Source organism: Suricata suricatta, chromosome 2, assembly GCF_006229205.1.
Source record: "Suricata suricatta isolate VVHF042 chromosome 2, meerkat_22Aug2017_6uvM2_HiC, whole genome shotgun sequence".
NCBI classification, from domain to species: Eukaryota; Metazoa; Chordata; class Mammalia; order Carnivora; family Herpestidae; genus Suricata; species Suricata suricatta.
The window spans coordinates 20,858,594-20,885,664 of NC_043701.1; the positions used below are offsets into that span (position 1 = coordinate 20,858,594).

Consider the following 27,071-nt stretch of genomic DNA (forward strand, 5'->3'; position numbering starts at 1 on the left):
CGTTTCCAGTAAAACTGTATTTCAGAGTAACCAAAAAGCTATAATGGATGAGAGAGAATTCTATACAAAATATTTCAGCTAATGAATATTAAAAAAGTAACAGGATTTTTAAAAAATCCATTTTGATAACTTTAATGAAATAGCTTATTCTAACAATGGTTATCTTGGGATACTGAAACCATTAATGAAAGATGGATGGGAAATTTTATAATTAAGGAATCAAGTTGTCAGTCCCAGACTTTGTATCTCCTGAAGTGAAACACTACAAAATACATGGCAACTCCTAGAAAGTAGTCTTTTTAAAAAAATTAATCCAGGGGCACCTGGGTGGCTCAGGTGTCCCACTTGGTTAGTTAAGTTTGGCTCCAGTCATGATCTCACAGTTTATGAGCTGACAGCTCAGAGCCTGGAGCCTGCTTCAGATTCTGTGTCTACCTCTCTCTCTGCCCCTCCCCCACTCACAATCTGTCCTGCTCTCTCTCTCTCTCTCTCACAAATAAACATGAAAGAATTTTACAAAAAAATGATTCAGGGGCACCTGGGTGCCTCAGTTGGTCAGGCATCCAAATTCAGCTCTGGTCATGATCTCATAGTTCACGACCTCGAGTCCTGCGTCCGGCTCTGTGCTGACAAATCAGGGCCTGGAGACTGTTTCTGATTCTGTGTCTCCCTCTCTCTCTGCCCTTTCCTCACTCACACTCTGTCTCTCTCTCAAAAATAAACCTTAAAAAAAATTTAAATCAAACTATAGAAAGACATTTTAAGAAACAGAAAATGGAATATGGACTAGACATTAGATATTATTAAGGAATTACTGATAAATTTGCTAGGTAAAATAATAGCATTGTGGTATTTATTGTCTCTGGCAGAGAAATTCAAAGATACTCCCAAATAATCTCTATTTCCTAGTTAGTAATCTCTAGTAACTTACTTCTACTCACAGAATCCAATAAAGGTAATAGGATACCATTTCTGGAACTAGACTACATAAAACCATGACTTCTGTCTGCTAGCATATTCTTTCCCTACTCTCTTCCTCTACTGGCTGTGATACTATGATTTATTTTTAAAAATTTTTTAATGTTTATTTATTTTTGTATGTGTGGTTTTTTTTTTTTTTTTTTTGAGAGACAGAGACAGCGCGAGCAGGGGGAGGGTCAGAGAGAAGGAGACACAAAATCCGAAGCAGGATCCAGGCTCTGAGCTAGCTGTCAGCATAGAGCTCAACGTGGGGCTCAAACCCACGAACTGTGAGATCATTACCTGAGCTAAAGCCAGATGCCCCCCAGCAACTGAGCCACCCAGGAGCCCCAATGTTTATTTATTCTTGAGAGGGACAGAGAGAGACAGACACAGAACATGAGCAGGGGACAGACAAAGAAAGAGGGAGACACAGAATCCAAAGCAGGTTTGAGGCTCCAAGCTGTAGGCACAGAGCCCGACATGGGGCTTGAACTCACAAACCATGAGATCATGACCTGAGCCCAAGTCAGATGCTTAACTGACTGGGCCACCCGGGTGCCCCTGTGGATATTGTGATTTATAAGACATATACATTTGGACATTCAGATGATGAAAATGTGTTCCCAAAAGTTCTCTGATCTTCATCCAAAGCTCCTAGAACTCAGAATTTCAGAGATGAGAGCAAAATGTGTCTTTTGTTATGTTACTGAAGGTGACTCTGGGACCCAATCCAAGTGCTGTGGCTGTTTGCCAGGAGGACCAACAATGTGATTACAGGGTTGGACCTTTCAGTCCTACTGTACCCCCACTTCTAGGGGAGACAGGCTGGAGATTAAATCAGCCAGGGCCAATAACTTCATCCATTGAGACTACGCAATGAAGCCTACATAAAAACCCTAAAGGACTGAGTTCAGAGAGCTTCCAGGCTGGCAAACACCTGGAGACTGGGGAAAATGGCTCGTCTAACTGAATAGGGTCTGGAATAAAGCACAGCCTGCAGTGTTTGGTCTCTGAAGTGGCAGCTGGCGGGTAGTCTTGTAGGACTGAACCATTAGCCTATGGAGTCTGATAGTATATCCAGAAGGTGAGATTGAGCGGAACTTCTGGAACACCCTGCTGGTATCTGAGAACTGCTTGGTGTTGGGGGTTGGGGCACATGAGTCTCCTCTAACAATGAAATTGGGAACACCACCTCTAAAAGACTGGCTTTGATGAAGCAAAACATGTTAGAGAGGACTATGGAGCAATGAACTGAGGGCAGCCTTGGCCAACAGCTTTCAAGAAACTAAATGCTACCAACACACACATGAGCTTGGAAGTAGATTCTTTCCCACTATGTACTACACAGGAAACCCCAGCTCTGGCAAACACTTTGACATTAAGCAGAGACTACAACTAAACTATGTCTAAAATCTTGACCCTTATAATAGCTGTGAAATAATAAATGTGTATTGTTTGAAGATAATTTGTAGTAATTTGATATGGAGCCATCAATAACTTACACAATGTCCTTGATGCAAATTAAAAGAGATATTTAAGAATGAAGTGGCATAATTATATTTATCTTAAATATACCACAAGAAAAAGAAGTGGGTGCAACAGATTTAAGAAAAAAAAAAGGCAAAACGTTGATGTTGTTGAAGGTGGCAGCATCTATATTCATTTTACTGTATTGCTGGGTGTTTGGAAAATGTTCACTGAAAGGTTTTTTTAAAGAATACATGAGTGTGACAGCAAATACACAAAACTCTCAGAGGAGTTTAGCTGTGCTGAGAAGCAGATAAATACGAGTTGTAAGATAACGGAAAAGATTTTTAAAGACTAGTGCAAGTAGTCTGATGGGCTCTGAATGGGAGGCAGAAAAAGGCACTGAATGGTTCATAACCAAGAAAGAAAAGATAACTGAATGAACAAAATCAGAATAGGATGCAAAGTATACATGAAAGAACAAATCTAAAATGATCTCTCCCATTTAGAGACCAAAAAAAAAAAAAAAAAGGAAATTAAATGCAGATAAATTTCATAATGCTTAAGTGTAAAATGTACATATAATAATATCACTTCCATTAACAAAAAGTTTATATTACGTCTAAATGAAATCTAAAATTGTTTCACACTGTTAATGTGTTCTAATCATGAAGAAAATATGACTGGATTTATAAAGATGTAGATTGTAAACTCCACTCCAATGCCTACTTCTTCATAAATAACCTTAACCTATTATATTCTCAGTGGCCTCAGTTTTTGCATTTATAAAATAATACCTACACTTTGAAGAGTTATTATTGAGAATTACAGGATGTCAATGGCCCAGCAAATCGTAGGCCATCTGCTTACCATCATCCACAACACAAGTCAGCTTCTTATTACCAAATACTTCAGAACGTTTGAACCTGTAGCAATTATTTCTCAAAGCACTTTGGGAACACAAACCTACTCACACACTCCACACAACCAAGCGTAGCAACCACTGGGAAAATAGAAAGACAACAAAATAAACAAACATTGTCACACAGAAGAATGGCAAAGCAGGAAACCCATTTGCCAAAAATCGAACTGGAAAGTTAGTGGTTTGGTGTCTGCCAAAAAACAAAACAAAACAAAACAAAACCAGAAAAATCTACTGAAACATTCACATAAAAATAGTCCTCATTTGCTGAATATCTCAGAATGCTTGAATCATCAATCTTTTCCAAAATTAAACAATTGGCCCTTCAGAACATATTTCACAATTAAGAGTTGCCCCTTTCTACCTAAAGCAAAGACCATTTAAATTAAACATGATCTAGGAAAAGTATACTGCTGTTTAATACGCAGATTCTTCAAACCTCACACAAAATAACAATACATCCACAGAGGGAAAAGATTTAAGATACCAAATGGTTTCTAAGCACCCTCAAAGGCTTCATCATATGAAAATAATTTTACAGAAACAATCATTATCTTCTGATTAAATCAAGTTCTCAAAATATCTTGATGGGCAACAATTTAGTTTGCTTGCTTTGAGTTACTATATGTGTGAGGAAGGCACTTATTTAAAAAGCCATTATGTAATATCAACTCTTTCCTATCCTGGGCCAAAAAGACCTTAAGAATCTAGTCCTCTCATTTTCTATGAAAGTAAATAAAAGGCTGGAGAAACTAAATAATTGATACAAAATTCCTAATTAATTGGTGGCAGAACTGATATGAGAGCCCAAGTCTGCTGCCCTTGTTCAGTGTTCCCTCTAAACTATACTGTTTCGATTTTTTTCATGTTTTTCCTTTGTATTAGATCTAACTTTTTCCTAGCTTAATGAAGTAATTTAAATTGTACTAATGGTTGGGGCCCCTGAGTGGCTCAGTCAGTTGAGCATCCGACTTCGACTTAGGTCATGATCTCACAGTTCATGGGTTCGAGCCCCCTTTGGGGCTCTGTGCTGACAGTTCAGAGCCTGCTTCAGGTTCTGTGTCTCCCTCTCTGTCCGCTCCTCCCCTGCTTGTGCGCTCTCTCTCCCTCTCTCAAAAATAAACAAACACTAAAAAAAATTGTACTAATGGTGATAGTCAAACCAGTATTAATTAATCTAAATCTGTTCATTTTATGAGAATTCTCCCCTTATATGCATTAACAGGTCTCTTTGATATATCTATCCCTCAAACAGAGAATCTACAAATATTAAAAATATGTATATTTTCTTACAAAAATATGTATTTATTCTTAAAGGTAAAAACTCAAAAGCATTATAGAATAAATACTACCACAATGGATACCATCCTCCATAAAAACTTGTTTATCTTGTTTTTGTATCACTTTCAGAGTAAAATTTCTACCAACATCTCTATGCCCACAAATGAACTTTTCAAAGTGTGTCACTGATTAATAAGACTGTAACTGTATGCTAGTCTTTCAAAAGTTCAGTTCTACTTAGGTCTATTCATGTAAAATTCACAAATAAATTCACAACTAACAACATATTTAATAGTTGGACAAGTCTCAGGGCTGTTTGGTTTTAATGCTCTCCTCAAAGATTAAGATATGTCACGTGGCAAGTCACATTACAGATCACTGTCATATAGAAAATAAATCCGAAGTGCTTTTCTGACCTTTTAATTAGATGGAATGTGAGTTTAATGATATAACTTTAAAAACAAATTTATTACAGAGAATCAACTTTTCTCATTCAACTTTCCAGACACCTCACACTTCCATATTGTACACACCGGGAGCTCTCAGCCTTTATCAGATTCAGAATGTTCATCAGCTGATAAGCCAACATTCACCGTGCCAGCCAACAGGCCACATTCTAAAATGGCCCCCATGCCAGCCAACATGTGTTTCCCAAGTTCTGCTATCTTTTCTATAGTTCAGTGCCCATTTTTACAATTTTTAAGACATTTCATTGTTTCTCTCCTATTGTTTTATAATGAATGGAAAATGAAAATACAAAAGCCTACTGGCAATATTAATCCAACTGAATAATAGTAAGAATCATCAGGTAATCCAAAAGAATAAAACTTCAAATACTAAGTAGGCCTAACCAGCTTAAACATAAATGAGATGCTGATAAAACAGTCTAATGATCACAGCAAATGCTAAAGCACAGGTGTGCCAATTATGGATTTACTGACCCGCCCCCTCCCCACACCTCTAAATTCACCCTGTTTGCCTATTCTCTAAAATGAATTTGGGCTCTAGCATTTGTCCTCTGCCAGCAGGCACAAGGTTAAGCTTTGTCAGTAGAGGAGCCAGGAGAGTCATCTCAGGAAGTGGTGTTTTGCTTCCTCTTCAGGAATAAGGGGTGTTTCTGTTTTCTCCTTCAAGTGTGATTGCCCAGACTTGCCTACCTCTTCCGTCCTGCAGTTCAGATGCTTCTCCAGCGTCCTGTTCCTGCAGCGCATGGGGCTTCCCCAGAGCCCAGCTCACAAGCGACGTGACTAACTTCTCCAGCACCAACCTTCTACATCAGAATGTATACTGCTTGTGGATACTTTTTTCTGTCTTGACACTTAGCAGCCTTTTCAAACTAATAACATAAATCTTACTTCAGCTCAAAAAATTTTTTTCTTAATTTCTTTCTTCTCCATTTTTTCCTGACATTTTTCTACATCTACTACTAAGCTGAAATTGAGGGGCTGCTAGATATTGCTGTACCAGTTGTACTTTGCACAAGAAAATCCCACTGAGGAGTAAAAGCTGAAATCCAACCTTTGTCCCACTTACCAAATTCTGCATCCTGGTCAAAAAACATCGTCTGCACATTAAGCCATGTGACATGAAAATGAGAAAGTGGACTTCTGGATCAAGGGTAGCTTTCACATCTCAGTTTTTTTACTAATAGTCTCCTTATCATTTTATTTTTGTTCTAGATTTCAAATCCTTCTTATATATATTTATGTAACTATAAAAAATACATGTGTATATAAATGTAAAAAAAATATCATTTTATGAGAGCTTCATGGTAACTCTAGTATTTTGGACCTGGGCCCAAAAGAATAGATTTTACAATGTGGAGATATCAGGATTTTTAAAAGCTCACCAAGTAATTTAAATATGCAAACTAGACCGAGCTCTACTGCTATACATTAAGAGTGCTCAAGCTTTTTTGCTCAAATACTCCCTAAAATAATTGTGAGAATCTATGCATACATATCCTCACCATTTTTAAATTGGCAAACAAAATTTTTCATAGCTTATAATGACTACAGAAGTTGTGATTCTAATGTACTCTAAATATTTTCATTTTTAATAAAGCTGTTACATTTGTTTTCAAAAATATCAATAGAAGAAAAATACCACCATCTATTTTTTAAACATATATACTCTTCCTACAGAGTCTAAATTTATATTATTCTTGGTTTTCCTTAAATTTCCCCCACAGAATTTTTTTATGTGTGGAGCACAATGCAGGGTTTGAACTTATGACCCTGAGCTGAGATCAAGAGTTAGATGTTTAAGCTGCTAAGCCACCCAGGTGCCCCAACCCCAAAGAATTTTAACTAATATTCTTTTATGCTGGTGGGTCTTTATGGCTTCTGTGGAAAGAGAGGATGTAAAGTAAAATTAAGCTTTATTTGGTTTTGAACATGAGTTTCTAAATAATTTTAAAATTTTATCTTGGATACTATTATCAATATTATAAGTACACTATTGACCAAAACAATGTAAATAAATTACAAAATTTGATTAGAAATGATTCTCAAAGATACGGGCAAAAATTTTTTAACAATTATTTCATGGGTATATGGATGAACATCACTGCTAGAATAAGATGGAACTGAGCATCAAGTCTATACCTATTTTCATTTTTATAGGTGCATGCATTAAAAGCCCTGCTCACATAAATACATAAGAACAGAAGGAATTTCTGTTAGTACTATTAATTTTTTTTACCTCCTTCTAAATTTTATGCTAAAAATCACATAATGAGCTATCATTAAAAATCATTTCTGGGGCAACTGGGTGGTTCAGTCAGTTGAACATCCAACTTCAGTTCAGGTCATGATCTCAGTTTGTAAGCCCGAGCCACACGTCAGGCTCTGTGCCAACAGCTCCGAGCCTGGAACCTACTTGGGATTCTGTGTCTCCTTCTCTCTCTGCCCCTCCTCTGCTTGCACTCTGTCTCTCTCAAAAATAAACATTAAAAAAATTAAATAAACATTTAAAAAATTATTTAAATCATTTCTTATGACCTACTAACAGACAAACTAGGTCCTCTTTTTTATTTCATTTAAAAGAAAGAATTGAGAACCACCTATTTTTCAAGCGGATTTTTCTTTTTTTAAGCCATTCACTTTCTCAACCTCAATACCAACTCTTAGACTATCCCTGGGTTTGGCACCTTGGAGATTTTTACACATAGGTAAGAGGGGTGCCTCCTTTGCAATCATGAAATAGGAGGTAGGAAAGCCAGAAGCATTCAAAGTGCAGGCAAATCACCTGAGGTTCCTATCAAAAGATGTAGACTATGGGGACACCTGGATGGCTCAGTGGTTAAGTGTCAGACTCTTGGTTTCAGTTCAGTTTATGATCTCAGTTCATGAATGAAAGCCCTGTATCAGGCTCCAAGCTGACAGCACAGATCCTACTTGGGATTCTCACTCTCCTGCTCTCTTTGCCCCTCCCCCACCTACTCTCTCTATCTCTCTCTCTCAAAATGAATAAACAAAAAATTTTTTTAATGTAGACTATGACTGTAGGTCTAGGGTAGGGTCTGAGATTCTGCATGTCGAACAACCACCTGGTCATGACAATGCTACTGGTGAATGAACCATGCTCAAAGTAGTAGCAAAGCCCTAAAGCACAGGCAAATTCTCTGGCAGTTCAATTTTTAAGAGTGAATACACAAGAACAATAAGAGTCAGGAAACTGAATCCCTTACAGCTATTATGTCATATACCCTCTGGAAAGTCTACATGTACTCCCAGGGATGAGCATGTCACACTTTGAAGACTGCTGTTCAAATTAGCTACTAAATCGAAACCGCCAGGTCTTAAGAGTGTTTAAAATTTTAAATTATAAACCATAGACTTTATTCATATCAGCTCTCTACTTAACATCCTTAGATAGCTACTAACTTTCCAAAAAATAAAATTCCAACTCATAACATGAGATATAGGATCCTTTGTAACTAACCAAACAAATCATACAAACACACCACCTCTATTTATTTCTTGTTTAAAAGTAATATTTGGGGCCCCTGGGTGGCTCACTCGGTTGAGTGTCCAACTTCAGCTCAGGTCATGATCTCACGGTTCGTGGGTTTGAGCTCCGCATTGGGCTCTGTGCTGACAGCCCAGAGCATGGAGCCTGCTTCAGATTCTGTGTCTCCCTCTCTCTCTGCCCCTCCCCTGCTCATGCTGTCTCCTTCTCTCTCAAAAATAAATAAAAACATTTTTTAAAAAGTAATATTTGTTTGCTAAAATGAAATAAAATTTAAAACTTTGCAAAACACCCAAAAAAGGCATTAAAAAATACAATAAATCCAATTATTACAATCCATGTGCGCGCACACACACACACACACACACACAAAGGAGGGTCTTTTGCCCTGTTTTTTTTAAATATATCATTATATCTGAAGCATTTTATCTACAGAATTAAAAATATTCTAGAACTTATAATGACATCCTAAGAGCTCATCATAATTCCAGGACACCTCATAAAACTGTTCTATTCAACTCAGTAAATCTCAGAACACATCACTATCAGTATCATTACGTATTTGTTAGAGGATTAATTTGCAATCCATGCATTATATTTTAGATAAATATAAAAATAAGCACTGCCCTAAATGCCCTGGAAAAAGCAGGTTAGAGTACCATAAAAAAATTCAAATTATCTTAATATGCTCATAAGAATGAAATAATACTCAAAACGTTTTGTTTCCATTATATTAATTTTTTTCAGTCGCCAAAATTCATCTGCAAAAAATGCATGCTTATATCTCCTAATACACAGAATCATAAAGGAGTATAAATAAAGGGCAGTTCACTGACAAATACAGATAAAATAAATGTTAATTGTGAAGAGGGGAAGACGACAAATGATTCTGGAACACTATTAGCCAAGCTACGTTCAGTAAATAGACTCTTTTGTAATACTGTAACTATGAAATAAATCTGAACAAAAAATTAAAAAAAGACTTAATGCATTAAAAAGTGGTGGCTTTGCACAGAAATATGGGCAAGGACACCAGTCCACATATGTTACGTCTAAGGAAGAAGTATCTAATCAATGACCTGGCCTGTATCAAGCATCCTGTAAAGCACAACTATTTGAGAGAAGTCTCAGTAACCAGACAAATTCTAAATGTTAACTCAATTTCCCAAATAGAAGTTCTTGAATATGCATACGAGCAAGGGTAAATTGCTGTATTCAAGAAATCTGAAGGATAATAAGTTATATCTGTACACAAAGGCAGGCACAGCTCATTTACCTCATCTAAGAAGTCTCTCCTCAAGCCCTGGCCAAGAGTAACAGCTCCATCCCCTGAATTCACTTCGGATTTCTGTAACACTTACTGCTTTTATCATACATCTTAACTTAGCTTTTATTACCCTCAATATGTGTCTTTTGTACTACTGTATGTATAGATAGCTCATCACCAAAGACTCTTCTCTTATACCTTCAAATAGGTCTGGCTATTACTCACGAGTTAATAGGCACTAATAATTTATTTGTGATAAGACAGCCAAAAATGTGAAAACCCATAATAGTAACTTGAATACCACAATGCAGCAAAGAAATATATAAATAATACCAAAGTTTTTCTTTAACCTGTAACCTACAGTGGCATTTTCGATTATGTAAAATGGAAATTGTGATAGATGAAGCTTAAACCTTCAGACCTAGATGTATGAATTTTCCAATTATCTGAAATTCCCTCTATGTTCTGCAAGAAACCATTCTGTCAAATAAAAGTTATTTTCAACTCTTTTAAAATCTATGCCTCCATTTTTTAAAGAAAGATTTCATAATGTAAGCAAACCATATGAATTTTAGAAAAAAATATACCAACGTTCAACTCACATCCCCACCACTAACTGCTCAACAAAGTGTATATATGTATGTCTCAATGTATGTATACTGTGACAGGTGGGTAGGTATCTTAAGATATGAAGCCAATCCATAACATATATTGCAATCAATAATAAAGGAAGATAATCAAAGGAACAGAATAGAAAGTCCAGAAATTGACCTACAATTACATGGTCCTTAACCTTCAACATAAAGGCAAGAATATGCAGTAGGAAAAAGACAGTCTCTTCAACAAATGGTGCCAAGAAAACCAGACAGCTACATGCAAAAGAATGAAACTGAACCACTTTTTTACAACCATATACAAAAATAAACTCAAAACGGGGCATGTGGGAAGTTAAGAGTTAAGTGTCCGACTTTGGCTCAGGGCATGATCTAATGGCTCATGAGATCAAGTCCAGCTTCAGGCTCTGCGCTGATAGTGTGGAACCTGCTTTATGTCTTCTGTCTCTCTCTCTCAGCCCCTCCCTGGCTCATGCTCTCCCTCTCTCTCAATAAACAAACAAATAAAACCTCAAACTGGATTAAATGTAAGACATGAAACCATAAAAATCCTAGGACAGAGTATAGGCAGTAATCTCTCTGGCATCAGCCATAGCAACATTTATCCAAGTATGTCTATCCTGAGGCAAGGGAAACTAAAGCAAAAATAAAGTATTGGTACTATACCAAAATAAAAAGCTTCTGCACAACAAAGCAAACACTCAACAAAACTAAAAGACAACTGCTGAATGTGAGAATATATCTGCAAATGACATATCTCACAAAGGGTTAGTATTCAAAATGTATAAAGAACTGACACAACACCCAAAAAACAAATAATCCAATTTAAAAATGGGCAAAAGACATGAATAAACATTTCTCTAAAAACATCCAGATGACCAACATGAAAAGATGCTCAACATCATTCATCATCAGGAAAATGCAAATCAAAACTGCAATGAGATATCACCTCATACCTGTCAGAATAGCTAAAATCAAAAACACAAGAAACAACATGTGTTGATGAGGATATGGTGAAACAGGAACATTTCTGTTCTGTTGTTAGAAATGTAAACTGGTATAACCACCAACAATATGAACATTCCTCAAAAAATTCAAAACAGACCTACTCTACAATCCAGTAATCGCACTATTGGATATTCATCCAAAGACTGTGAAAACACTAATTCAAAGGGATACATGTACCCTTATGTTTACTGCAGCATTATTTATAATAACCAAATTATGAAAGCAGCCCAACTGTCCATCCATAGATAAATGGATAAAGAAGGTGTGTTATATGTATACAATGAAATATTATTCGGAAATAAATAAGAATGAAATCTTGCCATTTGCAAAAACATGGATGCATCTACAGAGTATAATGCTAAGTGAAGTAAGTCAAACACAAATACCATAGGATTTCACTCATGTGGAATTTAAAAAACAAAACAAATGAACACAGGGGAAAAAAGAAATCAAGAAATACACTCTTAATTATACAGAACAAACTGATGGTTACCATATGGGAAGTGAAGGGGGGAATGGGTGACAAAAATGAAGGGGCACTGAGTAATAGATGGAATTGTTTAATTAGTATATTGTACCTCTGAAATGAATATAATACTGTATGTTAATTATACAGGAATTAATTTTTTTAATAAAACAAAAAAATTAAGGAAGAGAAATGAGTAGCTAAACAGTCACGGAAATTTCTCAGGGCAATAAACCTGAAATCAAATAATTTGCTATCTAATTTCAGATGGTCATTATCCTTACAGGAACTTAATTCATGTGCATTAATCAGTTTCTTGGTACTAATTCAATAAAAGAAAAAAAACTAACAGCTGGTAGTTGTTCAAACAGTTAAACCTGGTTACCATATTATAACCTAGAAATTCTAATCTTAGGCATTTACTAACCAAAAGATATAAAAACATACTATGTAAAAATACTATATACTATATATAAACAAAGGTTAATGGCAGCATTATTCATAATAGCTAAAAAGTGAAATACAACCCAAATGTCCATCCACTAATGAATGGATAAACAAAATGTGGTGTATAAACAGAATGGAATATTATCAGCCAAATTAAAAAGATGTAGTACTGATACATGCTATAAAATGGGTGAGCCCTAAAACAATATGCTAAGTGAAAAAAGCCAATCACAAAAGACTACATTATTATATGATTTCATTTATCTGAAATGCCTGGAACAGGCAAACCTATAGATACAGAAATTAGTTTGGTGTCTAGAAATGGCTGATTAAGTGGAAAATGGCTAAAGGGTTTTCTTTTTGAGACTATAGAAATGTTCTAAAATTGACTATAGTAATAGTCATACATATCTGTGAACATAGTAAAATCATTATATACTTTAAATAGTCAAACTATATGGAATGTGAACTTCCAAACCCAAAATACTGTTATATTAAAAAAAAAAAAAGTCAACTAACACCTATATTCAAGGAATTAAAGGAAATGACCCCATCCTAAAATTAATCAAAATATAGATAATATACTCTAAAACTATTAAAAACTATTAGGCAAATCAAATTCTGTAATAAACTCAGCATTTTTTGCTTTTAATAACCTTTTAATTCACAATATCTTCACATTTACAGAGAAAATCTGTAACCAACTTCTTTTCTATCCCACATACTATTTCCTCTTTTATTAACATTTTATTTTTATTTTTTAAATTTACATCCAAGTTAGTTAGCATATAGTACAACAATGATTTCAGGAGTAGATTCCAGTGATTCATTCCCTATGTGTAACATCCAGTGCTCATCCCAACAAGTGTCTTCCTTAATGCCCCTTACCCATTTAGCCCATTTCCCCCTCCCTCAATCCCTCCAGCAACCCTGTTTGTTCTCTATATTTAAGAGTCTCTTATATATTGCCCCCTACCTGTTTTTATATTATTTTTGCTTCCTTTCCCTTATGTTCATCTGTTTTGTATCTTAAATTCCATGTGAGTCAAGTCATATATTTGTCCTTCTCTGATTGACTAACTTTACTTAGCGCAACACCCTCTAGTTTCATCCCTGTTGTTGCAGATGGCAAGATTTCATTCTTTTTCATCACTAATACTACACACACACACACACACACACACACACACACACACACACACACATCCCACATCTTCTTTATCCAGTCATCTGGTGATGGACATTTGAGCTTTTTCCATACGTTGGCTATTGTCGATAGTGCTGCTATAAACACTAGAGTGCAAGTACTCCTTTGAAACAGCATACCTCTATCCCCTGGATACATAACAAGTAGTACAGTTGCTGAGTCAAAGGGTAATTCTATTTTTAACTTTTTGAGGAAACTTCATACTGTTTTCCAGAGTGGCTGTACCAGTTTGCATTCCCACCAGCAGTGCAAAACAGATCCTCTTTCTCTGCATCCTCACCAACATCTGTTGTTCGTGTGAGGTGGTATCTTATTGTGGTTTTAATTTGTACTTCCCTGATGATGAGTGGTATCGAGCATTTTTTCATGAGTCTGTTAGCCATCTGGATGTCTTCCTTGGAAAAGTGTCTATTCATGTCTTTTGCCCATTGTTTTGCCGGATTATTTGTTTTGGGTTTGTTTGATTAAGTTCTTTATAGATTTTGCATACTAACCCTTTATCTGATATGTCATTAGCAAATATCTTCTCCCATTCTGTTGGTTGCCTTTTGCTTTTGCTGATTCTTTCTTCTGCCATACAGATTTTTATTTTGATGAGGTCCCAATTAGTTCACTTTCGCTTTTGTTTCCCTTGCCTCCAGAGCCATGTTAAGTAAGAAGTTGTTGCGGCTGAGGTCAAAGAGGTTTTGGCCTGTTTTCTCCTCTCAGATTTTGATGGCTTCTTGTCTTACATCTAGGTATTTCATCCATTTTGAGTTTATTTTTGTGTATGGTGTAAGAAAGTAGTCCAGGTTCATTTTTCTGCATGTCACTGTCCAGTTTTCCCAAAAAGATTTGCTGAAGGGACTGTCTTTATTCCATTGGACAATTCTTTTCTGCTTTGTCAAAGATTAGTTGGCCATATGTTTGTGGGTCCATTTCTGGATTGTCTATTCTGTTCCATTAATCTATGTTTTTGTGCCAGTACCACACTCTCTTGATGATTACAACTATGTAATACAGTTTGAAGTCCAGGATTCTGATGCCTCCAGCTTTGATTTTCTTTTTCAGAACTGCTTTGGCTATTCAGGGGTCTTTTCTGATTCCATTCAAACTTTAGGATTGTTGTTCTTGCTCAATGAAGAATGCTGGTGTTATTTTGATAGGGATTGCATTGAATATGTAGATTGCTTTGGGTACTATTGATATTTTAACAATATTTGTTCTTCCAATCCAGGAACATAAAATATTTTTCCACTTTTTTGGGTCTTCTTCAGTTTTCTTCACAAGCTTTTTGTGGCTTTCAGTGTATAGATTTTTCACCTCTTTGGTTAGGTTTATTCCTGGGTGTTTTATGGTTTTTGGTGCAATTGTAAATGGGATCAATTCCTTGATTTCTCTTTGTGTTGCTTCATTATTGGTTGTAAACTTGGCTTTAAAAAAGTTCTCAAGGTCTCATCAGAAATACTGGCTATAAGAATTATAAATAACTTAATACAAACTTTTTACAACTCCAGGATAAGAAGTTTTCTATTATTCAAGTCCTTCCAAATATAACACCTCTCACTCAAGATAACCAATTTCACTTAAAATATTCTCAGAAATTGTCAAAAGCTATGGGAACCATGAGAATTTATAGCATGGATTTACAGATTACTAATTATTTCGGATTTTGAAAATAGCCAGTATATGACTCTCTCTAGCCCCAGATTAAAACTGCATTAAAGTGGGGCTCCCGGGTGGCTCAGTCAGTTAAGCATCCAACCAGATCAGGTCATGTGAGGTCATGTGAGATCAGGTCACAATCTCAGGGTTCGTGGGTCCAAGCCCCATGTCAGCCTCTGTGCTGACAGCCCAGAGCCCAGAGCCTGCTTAGGATTCTGTGTCTCTTTCTCTCTCTGCCCGTCCCCTGCTCCCTCCCTTCCTCTGTCTCTCTCTCAAAAATGAATACACATTTAAAAAAAGGTTTAAAAAAAAAAGTAGCCAAATGCCTAGTTAATTCAGTCATTTATTCATTTAATAAACATTATGCTGAACTAAAACGATGAGGAAGAGGGAAATTCCACAGTCCCTATGACACTGTGGTCTACTTGGGGGGATAGCTATTAATCAAGAAATTATAGAAATAAATGAATAGTTATAAACTATATAAAGTGATATATGAGAAAGGTACATATTTGTATAAAAACATTTAACTGCTGGGGCAAAGGAAGGGGTGCCAGACCTATTGGTGGAAAATGGAGGTGAGACACAGTTTCCCGATAAAGTGACATTTTAGCTGACAGATGAAGAATAAGTAGGAGTTAGGTTATGGCTCTTCTGATCAAACTACTTAAATCAAAAGGGAAAAGGGAAGAAAGGGGATAATGAGAGGAAGGGGAAAGGGGACATTATCCAAGGATACCTGAAATAAGTTGGCATTTATTTATACAAAACAACATGCCTTAAGAACAAATATTTAGGTGATTACAACAATAAATAAGCCATACTAAAGCAATAAGGATATTTAAAAAGTATTAAATACTAACAATATTTATAAGCCACAAAATGTATATTAGACCATAGTATCTTCCTTCTAAACAATGTCTTCACATAATATAAGATTCCCAAGAAAGTTCTTTTTTGTCATTAAAGTTCTAAGGTAATATAAAAAGTACATTATAGGAAAGGAAATAACTATATGCTAGGACAAAAATTAAACTCTCAATTTCTGGGGGCACCAGGGTGGCTCAGTCAGTTGAATGTCCAACTCCAGCTAAGGTCATGATCTCACGGTTCATAACTTCAAGCCCCACACTGGGCTCTGTGCTGTCAGCCTCCCTCGCTTGTGCTCTCTCAAAAATAAATAAAACATTATAAAAACAACAACTCAATTTCTGGACTTCATGATCAATTAAGTGTCAAAAAAAGACTTATAAATCACCAACAAAACCAAAAATAAAGTCTCAGTTTAATTCTTAGTCAATAAGAACTTAAAACAATTGCTAATAAATAATGTTATTTCTATTTCATAATTTTTCCCATCAAGTATTAGGAGTAAGCAGTTAAGATGTCAAAAGGCAAAGTGAAGGAAAACACCTGACAAAAAAAATTCTGGAGCTCAAAGTTTAAGTTTAATAGAATCACGAGGAACTCATAGGCCTTCAAGATATAACAATCTATTCCATAAGAACTAAACACAGAAAGATTTCTGCTTCTGCATATGACAGAATAGCCTGTAGCAGATCAACATTCCTAGAAAAACTCTACAAAATAGAAAAAAACATTCTTAAGGTATCACAGACTTTCTGAGGCAGCTAGGACTCGAGAGCCCACAGAATTCATTAAAGGGAATGTCACATTCTACACAGGGCATTCCATCTATTTCTTTAACAGCACTGGGAAAGAATAGCCACTAAAAGGCAAAAAGGTCAGCAGAACTTCTGGCAATTTTCATGTGGTCAGGAAGACAAAACTAGGATATTGGGTCTTGTCATCATGTCCAGAATTTAAGGAGTCAAGAACCTATGGTGAAAGGAGGCATACAAGAACAAGCCCGACACTGTGTACCGATTTTCTTTCCTCTTGGGCACCTGTCAAGTCTTGAACTACAGAGAGCAGAGGCTAAAAAGACCACAGAAAGAAACTGAAAAGCAAAGAGGAACTTTTAGGATTCTCATGCTGCTGCAGAGACAAAAGCAGAAGAACTCCTAGAAACAACCAGTCTCTCAGTTGGGTTCCCTAGAGAACTACCAAAGTTGGGCAAACTAGAGGTTTACAAAACCAAAAACCCAGCTTCGAGTCCATTCAGTTTTTATTTTTTTTAATTTTTAATGTTTATTTTTGAGAAACAGACAGAGACAGATCATGAGTGAGGGAGGGGTGGAGAAAGAGGGAGACACAAAACTTGAAGTGGGCTCAGGCTCTGCAATGTCAGTACAGAGCCCAATGTGGGGTTCAAACTCATGATCAGTGAGATCATGACCCAAGCCGAAGTCGACATTTAACCAACAGAGCCACCCAAGTGCCGAAGTCTGTTCAGTTCTTGACTGAAGGTCAAATTGAGGTGATCTGCCTCTATCCCATCTGCCTGCCATAAGACAGGTGAATCTTCTCTAGAGAAATATATCATTAGTTACACAAGTGTAATTTCTACCTGTATCTAAAATTCTGTATATAATGTCTGGCATTTAATCAAAAATTACCCCCCAAAATGGTGGTGATAATTGTAAAAATAATAATAATTATACAACATAAGACTATACTATAGTTACATATAATAACAATTATATTGTTATATACACACCAAGATACTTAACCAAAAAGTAAAAAACCAGAAATCGATGTACAGATCCAGATATTAGAGTCTTCCGATACAGACTTTAAAATAACTTGATATGTTCAAGAAAATAGGTGACAATAAGGATATTTTCACCAAAAAAATTAGAATATATTAAGAAGAGTGAAAGAGAGAATCAAATAAAAATTCTAGCACTGTGGCACCTGGGTGGCTCAGTCGGTTGAGGGTCCAACTTCAGCTCAGGTCATGATCACATAGTTTGTGGGACTGAGTTCCATGCCAGGCTTTGCACTGACAGCCCGGAGCCTGGAGCCTGGAGCCTGCTGCAGATTCTCCGTCTCCCTCCATCTCTCTCTCTACCCCTCCTCAACTCATTATCACATGAGCAGCTTTCTCTCCCTCAAAAATAAATATTAGAAAAAAAATTCTAACACTAAAAAAATACTATAACTGAAATCAAGAAATACAGATGGGGTTAAAAGCAAACTGGACATAGCTGAATAGAGAACTGGTAAACAGGAACACAGGCAAGTAAAACCTATCCAGAATGGAAGGAGACCAAAAAAAAAAAAAAAAAAACCAAACAAAAAAAAAAAAGACAGAAAAGACCAGGAAAAGCATTAGAGACACAGGGAACATGATAAAAGGTAGAATATAGATTTCAATGGAGTCACAGTGGGAATGAAAAAAAGAACAGGGCAGAAACAATCTTTGAAGAATATCCATCAAAAGTTTTTTCAGAACTGATGGAACAGTCATGCTACAAACTCACAAGGTACCAAAAACTAGAGTAAATACAAAGAGCCATTCTTAGGTATTAATATCTAGATCTCTAAAATTAAAATCTAGAAATCCCTCTTATTTCCAAAAATAATTTTAGATTTTTTAAAATATTTATTTTTGAGACAGATACAATGTGAGTGGGGGAGGGGCAGAGAGAGGGAAACACAGAATAAGAGAAGCAGGCTTGAACCCATGAGACAGGAGATCATGACCTGAGCTGAAGTCGGACACTTAACTGACTGAGCCACCCAGGCACCCCTGAGATTTTATTTTTAAGTAATCTCTACACCCAAAGATGGAACTCACAACCCCAAGATCAACAGTCACATGCTCCATCAACTGAACCAGCTAGGAGTTCCTAAAAGATGATTTCTGAACAACTGAAATACAACAGTCAGATTGCCACAAACACCTGAAACCTATCTTATCTACATACAAAATATCACATAGTCCCCTTATCAGGCTCCAAAATCATGTATTCAAAACCTACTACATTTGGGGGTATAGCTCAGGAGTAGAGCATTTGACTGCAAAACCTACTACATTTACCTAGAAGTTAATGCAAATACTAGAGACATTTACAACATGGAAAAAAAATAATATAGAACCTCCTTAGAATTTGATCAAAATAAAAACTATTTCTACATAAAAGGAAACTGCTGATCCTCAGAAAAAAATAACTTTCTGTATGTCACAAAGATCCAGTTCTAGTAGTCAGCACTGCAGACTGAATCTCTAGTCCTTTATCCACCTCAGGTTCCTTTCTTCTATCCTGGATTATCTTTATTTTTCAAAAGTTTTAAGATTATCAGACTGAAAATATCAGAACTTTCAGTGGCCAATAAAGTTCCTAAGCCAGGCCAGTATCTAATTTCAGTTTAGAGAAAGGGAAATAAAGGAGAGAAAGGAAGAACATGACAGTTTCCAGTCTCCAAGAAGTGGAATATCACCAAACTAGTGATTTATATTTGTGGGTTTGCAGGAGCCTATGGGATTGTAACAAATTCTCAAGTTCATACGCACAATGATCTTCTATTGCTTTATCTTAATAAAGGAGACTAACAGGAAAAAAAGGTGAACACACTTAAAAATGTATCAAATTTTACTACTTAAACTATTCAAGTCTTTCAGTAACATGTAAACCAGAATAATTCCGTATCAATGAAATTACCTAATGTGTAAAAAACTTTTAAAGGTCCTTCCAGGGACGCCTGGGTGGCTCAGTCAGTTGAGCGGCCGACTTCAGCTCAGGTCAGGATCTCACAGTTCGTGGGTTCAGGCTCTGTGTTGACAGCTCAGAGCCTGGAGCCTGCTTCTGATTCTGTGTCTCCCTCTCTCTCTGACCCTTCCCCACTCACACTCTGTATCTCTCTTTCTCAAAATAAATAAACGTTTAAAAAAATTTTTTAATTAAAAACAAAGTAGTTAAAGGTCCTCCCAGCTGTTATATTAATACAGTAAGTATACCTAAATATTGTTCTCTTTCTGTAACCTTATAGCACTTCCTAACTGTATTTACAATCAGGCACCATCTATATAGTCCTGCAAAATATTGAAACACCTCTAGTAAAAGTAGTCAGAAGGCCCAAGAGCAGAATTCTATCTCCTACCCTTTCAACTCTTGGACCTGGGCAAGTTAGTTTACCCGTCTGAACTTCATTCAGTTTCCCTATTCTGTAAAATAGAATAATACTTATTGCAAAGTGTTTGTGAAGACTAAATCAAAAAAGACACACTAAGTACTAAGCATAGTGCCTAAATAGACGGTACTTAGTAAGTGGCAGTTGTTACTAGAAGCACGTGCAATAACTTTTAAGTCAGAGAACCTGCTAAGCGTTTTGAAAACTATATGATCAACATAAGTTATTTAACCTGTATGGACCTCAGTGTCCTCACCTGTAAAAACAACCACAAAACTCGTCTTGCTGGTTTGTTCTAAGGATTAAGCAAAACTACACAGAAAAATCATCTTGTATATAATAGGTGCTAAATAAAGTGTAGTTGGTATCACTATTTGTTAGCTATGTCAGGAAACAGTTGATCATATGGGGGCGCCTGGGTACTTCAGTCGGTTAAGTGTCCAACTCTTGCTTTTGGCTCAGGTCATGATCTCATGATTCATGAGATCGAGCCCTGTGTCAGGCTCTGTATGGGCTGACGAAGCCTGCTTGGGATTCTCTCTCTCCCTCTCTCTACCCGTCTCCTCCTTGTTCTCTCTCTCAAAAATATTTTTACATATATACTTTCCTGTAATTCTAAAAATTAATCATTAAAATGTATTTCTCTTAATATCCAAATATAAACATCAGAAACATGTAAAACATGGCAAAATTTTTAAGAGTTTTGCAAAAATTCTTATACTCTTAAACTCTAAGAGTTTTTGCAAAACAAAAAGACACTTTGTTAGTTTCAAAATAAAAATGTACATCTATAACTAGATCTGCTTTAATATTTTTAAGGTCTGAATAAACCTAAAAGGGTTATAAGGGGGAGAAATGTGTTTTTTTTCCACCTTTAGGAGAAGGAAAAAAAATTCTAAGTCCTTAGAAAGAAACTAAATATCTGAACTTTTCCTTTTTTTTTTTTATGACTTCACATGTTTTTACAGAACTAAAATTTAAGAGCCTTTAATATAAGAACTCTTTCCAATCTCTGAATTCCTGTCTCTACCTTTGTGCACAAACAGAACAGCACTATTAAGACTGTGGAATGTGAAGCGGAACGGCCTAGGTTCAAATCATGACTTCATCTAGCTGTGTGACCTGAGGCAACTTTTAACCTCTCCAGGTCTGGTTCCTCACCTAGAAAATGGAAATTCTTCATACAGCTGTGTGAGAATTAAATGAGTTAATACACTTAAAGTGTTCATAAGGGAGCCTAGCAAATGGAAGGCATGCAGTTTAAGTGTTTCCCATTGTTATTATTGTTTTATTATTCTCCCCTCCAAATGGCTAGGTCTACAACTTGTTATCAATGTTTGCCACCCAAATATTGCTTGTCTACTGCTACAATAAATGGCTTTACTTAAAATTAGACATTTTTAGGAAGTACCTAACTTGACTGTCACTGCCAAGAAAAACAGCAACTGCTGTTAAAGAGGATTTTAGGGCAAAAGTAAAGAAAGTCAATTTGTCTTACACTTCATATTATACAAAGCTAGAACATCCTTACTTGCTAATAGCTCAGAACCAAAAGTTTTACAATTCAGGCATGGCACACACCAATCCAGCAGACGCAAAATTCTCAAACTCAAGTTCCATAATACTCCATATTCTTTCAAAGAAAAAAGTTCCAATTATTCTTCTATTTCAATAGTTTAGTGCTTTAAAATAAAAACTGTTCTGCATAAGACAGCAGAATATCATAAGGATTAAGTAAGACGTTGTAAATGAAAGTGTCCTGAAAGTTTAAATATGCATTAAGTACTATGTAAACATATTTGAGAGAATTTTAACAATGGGTCCTCCAATTTCAAACAGCTGCCTTCTAAACAAAACTAGTATTCTGTCCAGTTCAAATCTTGGACTAGGATAATGAGACATAAGTCAGAATAAAGTTGCAATACCTCTAAACCATTTCCTGCTCGAACCATACTCTTCCTTTTTTATTCAGAACTCAAATGGGACTTGTGATATGCAAGTCCTGCTCCTATACCAGAAACGTCAGGAGTAAAATCCTGGAAGTGGCTAAACTCAAGACCAAGAAAATTTCTGATATCAGAAAACTTCTCTAAAGTTATTAAATCAAATGATGCCACCCCAATTTTCTACTGCCTGTGCTCCTAAGCTGGGGCACAGAAAAAATGCTAATTTTCTTCAGATTCAAGAATCTGTTGACCTCAAAAATCAGAAGTCAAGTACCAACGGCCACATTTCAACTCCAGCTGAGGGCGGTTCACCTGGCTCATTCTCAAATGACAAGTTGGGAGTCCAACATCAATCAGGGACCCAGCCATGCAGTAGCCATCAATAGGCCACACAAGGCCAGATCTGACCACAAGTCACTTGGCACCAGTCACTGAAGCAAACCCTACTGAAGGCCTGACTTGCCAACCCTTGACCTGGTGACTAGGACAATGGGCTGGCAGTCAAGAGTTAAATTCTTCCAGCCACAGATCCGTTTTGAGATTCTTGACTAGAAAAATAAAATTTGAAGAATTTTTAAAATACAGATGGAAAAACTGAGTATGCTTCAACGATCTAGTAACTTTTTTTTGTTCAGTAACACAAATGACAAATTATTTGTAACTTGTTTTGTTTATCAACTCATTCTTGGGACTTGTGAAATGATGTTCCAGGGGACAACTAGTACTTTTCTTCGCTGTCTGGACACAGGTCTTAAAACTTTACTAAGACAGTTTCTCCATCTGCATGTAAAATTGGACTTACATTCTGTCCTTCTCTCAAAGATAAGTTCAAGATAAATAAATACTGTATGAAAAAAAATAAATAAATACTGTATGAAAATACTTTCGGCATTTCAGAAGGAATTTGCTACCAAAAAACATACAGTAGGAACGCAGTGGAACTCTTTTTAACCCCGAATCGGCGACCCAGACCAAGCCAGTGTTGGAAGTCAGATTCATTACAGTCAGACTTTTTCTGTCTATATTTGAGTTTCTGGGCTGGGAAGTTGGTCTGTATAAATCCAAGTTCGAAGCCATCATATAATGGAACTCTTCGGTAATGTCCCAGCCCACTCCCTACCTTTCTTCAGAAATACCAGCCAGAAAAGACAACCCTCTGCAAATCCTACAAACCCTCCCCACTTGCAAGGATTCAGACGGATCCCACAACTTTTCAGCCTTCCGTGACTTTTACCTCTCACTCCTCTGGAGCTAATCACTTTTAATGACCCCCCTCAGAAACAATCACTCCTCTTCTCAGCTTTAGTACACTTTGTCCCGGCGGCAACCGGCTAAGCCGTCCCCCCGTCTCCGGCCAGCTCCCACGACCGTAGACATCTTCACCCCTTTGCTACCCGTCGGGACCCCGAAAGCTCCGGTTCCTGCCCCGATTCCCTGAGCCAGCCGCCCCGCAAACCCTCCTTAACCCCCAAATCCCGGGCAAAACATCGCCGGGGTCCCCGTTGTCCTACGCGCTCCAGATACACGCGGGGCACACGCGGCCCCTTCCCCCCAACCCAGACCCAGCTCTTCCGACCCTAACCCCTCCCTGAGATAGGGGGTGGGGAGGGCAAAGCTCTCCGCGGCTGGACTGAGACGCGGGAGGCCAAGCGTCCCCCTCACTAGGCCCCGCCTGGGCCTCTCGGCTCGGCTGCCCTCCACTGCCCCCCGGCCCCGCCGTGCTTATGCCAAAGAGCAGAGCAACACGAGCCCAAGGGTCGGCACTTACTCGGGAAGGTAGGTGGAGGAGAAGGAGCTCCACTTGTGTAGCGCGTAGGGCAGAAGCCGGCACTCGGGCGCCGCAGCGACAGCCCCGCCAGCCGCCATCTTGTCAGCACCGTAGCGGCCGCCACCGACCGCCGGCCGCGCCGGGAGGAGGGGAGGGGCGTGGCCTGCTCTTAAAGGGGCCGCGGCGCGCCGGGCCACCCACACTCCGGGACTGGTATGTTGCTAGCCGCTTGCAGGGCTGAGGCGAGCGCGGGTCCTCGGTTCTCTCCTAGAGTTTACACCTGCTAAGACTCCTTAATGACTGACCAAAAGTGGGACTGGACTGTGAGCCCCTGAGAGCTTTCCTGTGGAGTTCGGAGAGGAACGGCGCCAAGGACTTTTTCTTACAAGGCGAGGTAAGGAAAAAGCCACGAATGTCACGAAAAGAGAGAAATTGTGGTTTGGGAGCCGGGGAGGGAAACGGAGAGGACGAACTTGGAGAAGGGACGCCTCAGCGACTTTGGAAGCCGCTGTCCTCTCCCGTTGACAAATCCTTTAAGGCAGCTGAAGGGAGCTGGCGCGGAAGCGCTAACACGCTTTCCCTCTGCCGTGGTCCTGGTTTTAAATGTCTTGCCCCGCGTTCCCGAGTCACATGGAGACAGGAAAAGGAAATACTCGCGCGTCCTCTCACCCGGTGCTGCGGGCCGTCGGCGGTGCCTGTCCCCGTAAACATTCGTGGCTAACGCTCTCACCCCGGGCCGTGCGCTCCGCTTGCTCGGTAATGACATTCACCCCCAGACCGGAGAACACCTTAAGGAGTTGGGAAGCCGTGTGTCATCGTTTTGTTTGTTTTTTTTCCAGTCGTTAAAATCTGCCCGCTTGTGGCTCTGACAGGCATGTAGCCCAAAAGTTCAGAAAGAGCTAGAGGCAGACGGCGTTGGAAAAAAAAAGAGCCGAGAGGGAATAACAGCCCTGGTGCTCTCAGTGCTGTAAGGGCGGCACGCCAGCTTCTTATCAAAAACGGGAACATTCGCTGCAAATATCTGGCAGTTTTAGATAATGCTTCCATCGGTACCTGTGCGTCGGGGTTGTGCAGGTTTAGTTCCTGGCTTAGCCCCTGCGGGTACCGAAGTGCTCGGGACTCACTGGAAAAGCCCTAAAAGTTCTACCCCTAAGAGCCTTGACAATATCTTCATCTCCACCCGACCCATGGAAAAATCCTGCAAAAGTTTCTCAGTGAATGACCCAGTGTGTTGAAAACCTCAATAGTTGTATTCTCTTACCCTTATTAATCATTAAGCCGCCCCTGACCTTCTCACATCTTTCCCTGACTCCCCGTTTCCATCAGGCAAAACTTAGTAGTGGCCTTGGCTATCATATCCGATCAAGAATGCCCCAAAGAAGGCCACACTATGTTAACGTCTGGGTGGCTCAGTCGGTTAAGCCTCCGACTTCGGCTCAGGTCAGATCTCATGTTCGTAGGTTCGAGCCCCGCCTCAGGCTCTGTGCTGACATCTAGCTCAGAGCCTGGAGCCTGCTTCAGGTTCTGTGTCTCCCTTTCTCTGCCCCTCCCCCTCTCATGCTCTGTCTCTCTCTGTATCAAAAATCATTAAAAATTTTTTTATAAATAAAAATCACATGCGCTTTGGGTGGGGCAGCAGGTTGGAAAAGGATCTGTTCCTTGATGGAATGCTGTACCCCCATGACTGGAGTTGGGAGCCCAGAGACGGGGAAAGGCCAGAGAAGGTTAGTCCTGAAGAGGCTTATGGTGAACTTTGGGGCAAAGAAAGGCTTTTGAGGGGAGAAAATTAAGATGGTGACTCAGTTCAGTTAGTTTGGGGCACTGGATTTGCTAATTACACCTCTACCCTAATGTAAATAGAGTGTTCTCGTCCAGATACAGAGCTGTGGTTTCTGAATGATCCTTTTAGAAAATAGAGGGGTGAGTCTCCTGGGTAGCTCAGTGGGTAAAACGTCTGACTTCGGCTCAGGTTGTGATCTAAGGGTTCATGGGTTCGGTTCATGAGTTCGAGGCCCGTGTTGGGCTCAGTGCTGACGGCTACAAGCCTGGAGCCTGCTTCTGATTCTGTCTCCTCTCTCTGCCCCTTCCCCATTCTCTCTCAAAAATAAACAAACATTAAAAAAAAATTTTTAATAAAAATAAAAAATAGATATAAGCCAGTTCTTTCTGAAATGATTTTCAGTGACTTTCTATTCCAAATCCTTTAGCAGAGGCCTCTCATATCCTGCCTTGATTACCTCTCCAGCCTTCTCTCTTCTTTCTCCTTTGCAAGCTTTACTCCTGCCACACTAGACAAACACACTGAATGGGCTTGTATAAGTTCTGTGCTCTCTCAGGCTTCCAGAGCTCAGTCTAAGCCAAACCAGGAACACTGTCCATCATTCTTCACCTGGCTAACTCCTGCTCACTTTTAAGATTATTTCATTCTGGAAATCATTCCTCGTCACCTGTTTTTTTTAGTTTATTTATTTTAAGAGAAACAGTGAGTGGGGGAAGGGCAGAAAGAGGAGGGAAAGAGAAGGAATCCCAAGCAGGCTCTGAGCTGTCTGCATAGAGCCCAACATGGGACTCCAACTCACAAACTGTGAGATCATGACCTGAGCCAAAACCAAGTCAGACATCAACCAACTGAGCCACCTAGGCGCCACTCCTCATCACCAATTTTGAGGTTAGCTGCCAGTTTTTATATCTCCATTGGCACCTTGGTTTTTCCTCCTTAGCAGCTACCACAATATATTTTAATTTCCTCTTTTTTTTCCTCTTCTTTCTCCCTAAACAGTAACTCTCATGCAGGTAGGAGTTGTGCATATCTTGTTCAGAGTGACATCCTCAGTCCTGCCAGAATGTTCAGTACATAGTAGATGCTCAATGAATATTTATTGACAATTAAATTATGCTAAAAGAGAACTTGGGTTGCAGAAGAAAGAGAATGCCAAAACGACTCAGATAGCAAACATGTATCCCTGAGGTACAATTGCCATGGAGAATGTAAAGACCCAGGATAGCTTGGCTTCCTTGTAGGAAAGACTTTACAAGCAGTGGAATAATTTAAAGTATTCATA

General features: G+C 38.3%; 1 protein-coding gene and 1 long non-coding RNA gene across 3 annotated transcripts in view; one reads left to right on the forward strand and one right to left on the reverse strand.

Annotated features, from left to right (window-relative positions):
• The window catches only part of MKLN1 (muskelin 1), a 182,728-nt gene extending 158,601 nt beyond the window's left edge, over nucleotides 1-24,127 (reverse strand). For both annotated transcript variants that reach the window (XM_029923291.1, XM_029923293.1), the window contains exon 1: nucleotides 24,010-24,127. In XM_029923291.1, coding sequence (XP_029779151.1) covers nucleotides 24,010-24,107 — 98 coding nt within the window. In that variant the 5' untranslated portion in view covers nucleotides 24,108-24,127. The remainder of the gene's footprint in view (nucleotides 1-24,009) is intronic.
• A 69-nt stretch (nucleotides 24,128-24,196) lies between these two features.
• LOC115278802 overlaps nucleotides 24,197-27,071 on the forward strand; it is a 45,161-nt gene continuing 42,286 nt past the window's right edge. The window contains exon 1 of the long non-coding RNA XR_003903099.1: nucleotides 24,197-24,403. This is a non-coding gene — a long non-coding RNA (uncharacterized LOC115278802). The remainder of the gene's footprint in view (nucleotides 24,404-27,071) is intronic.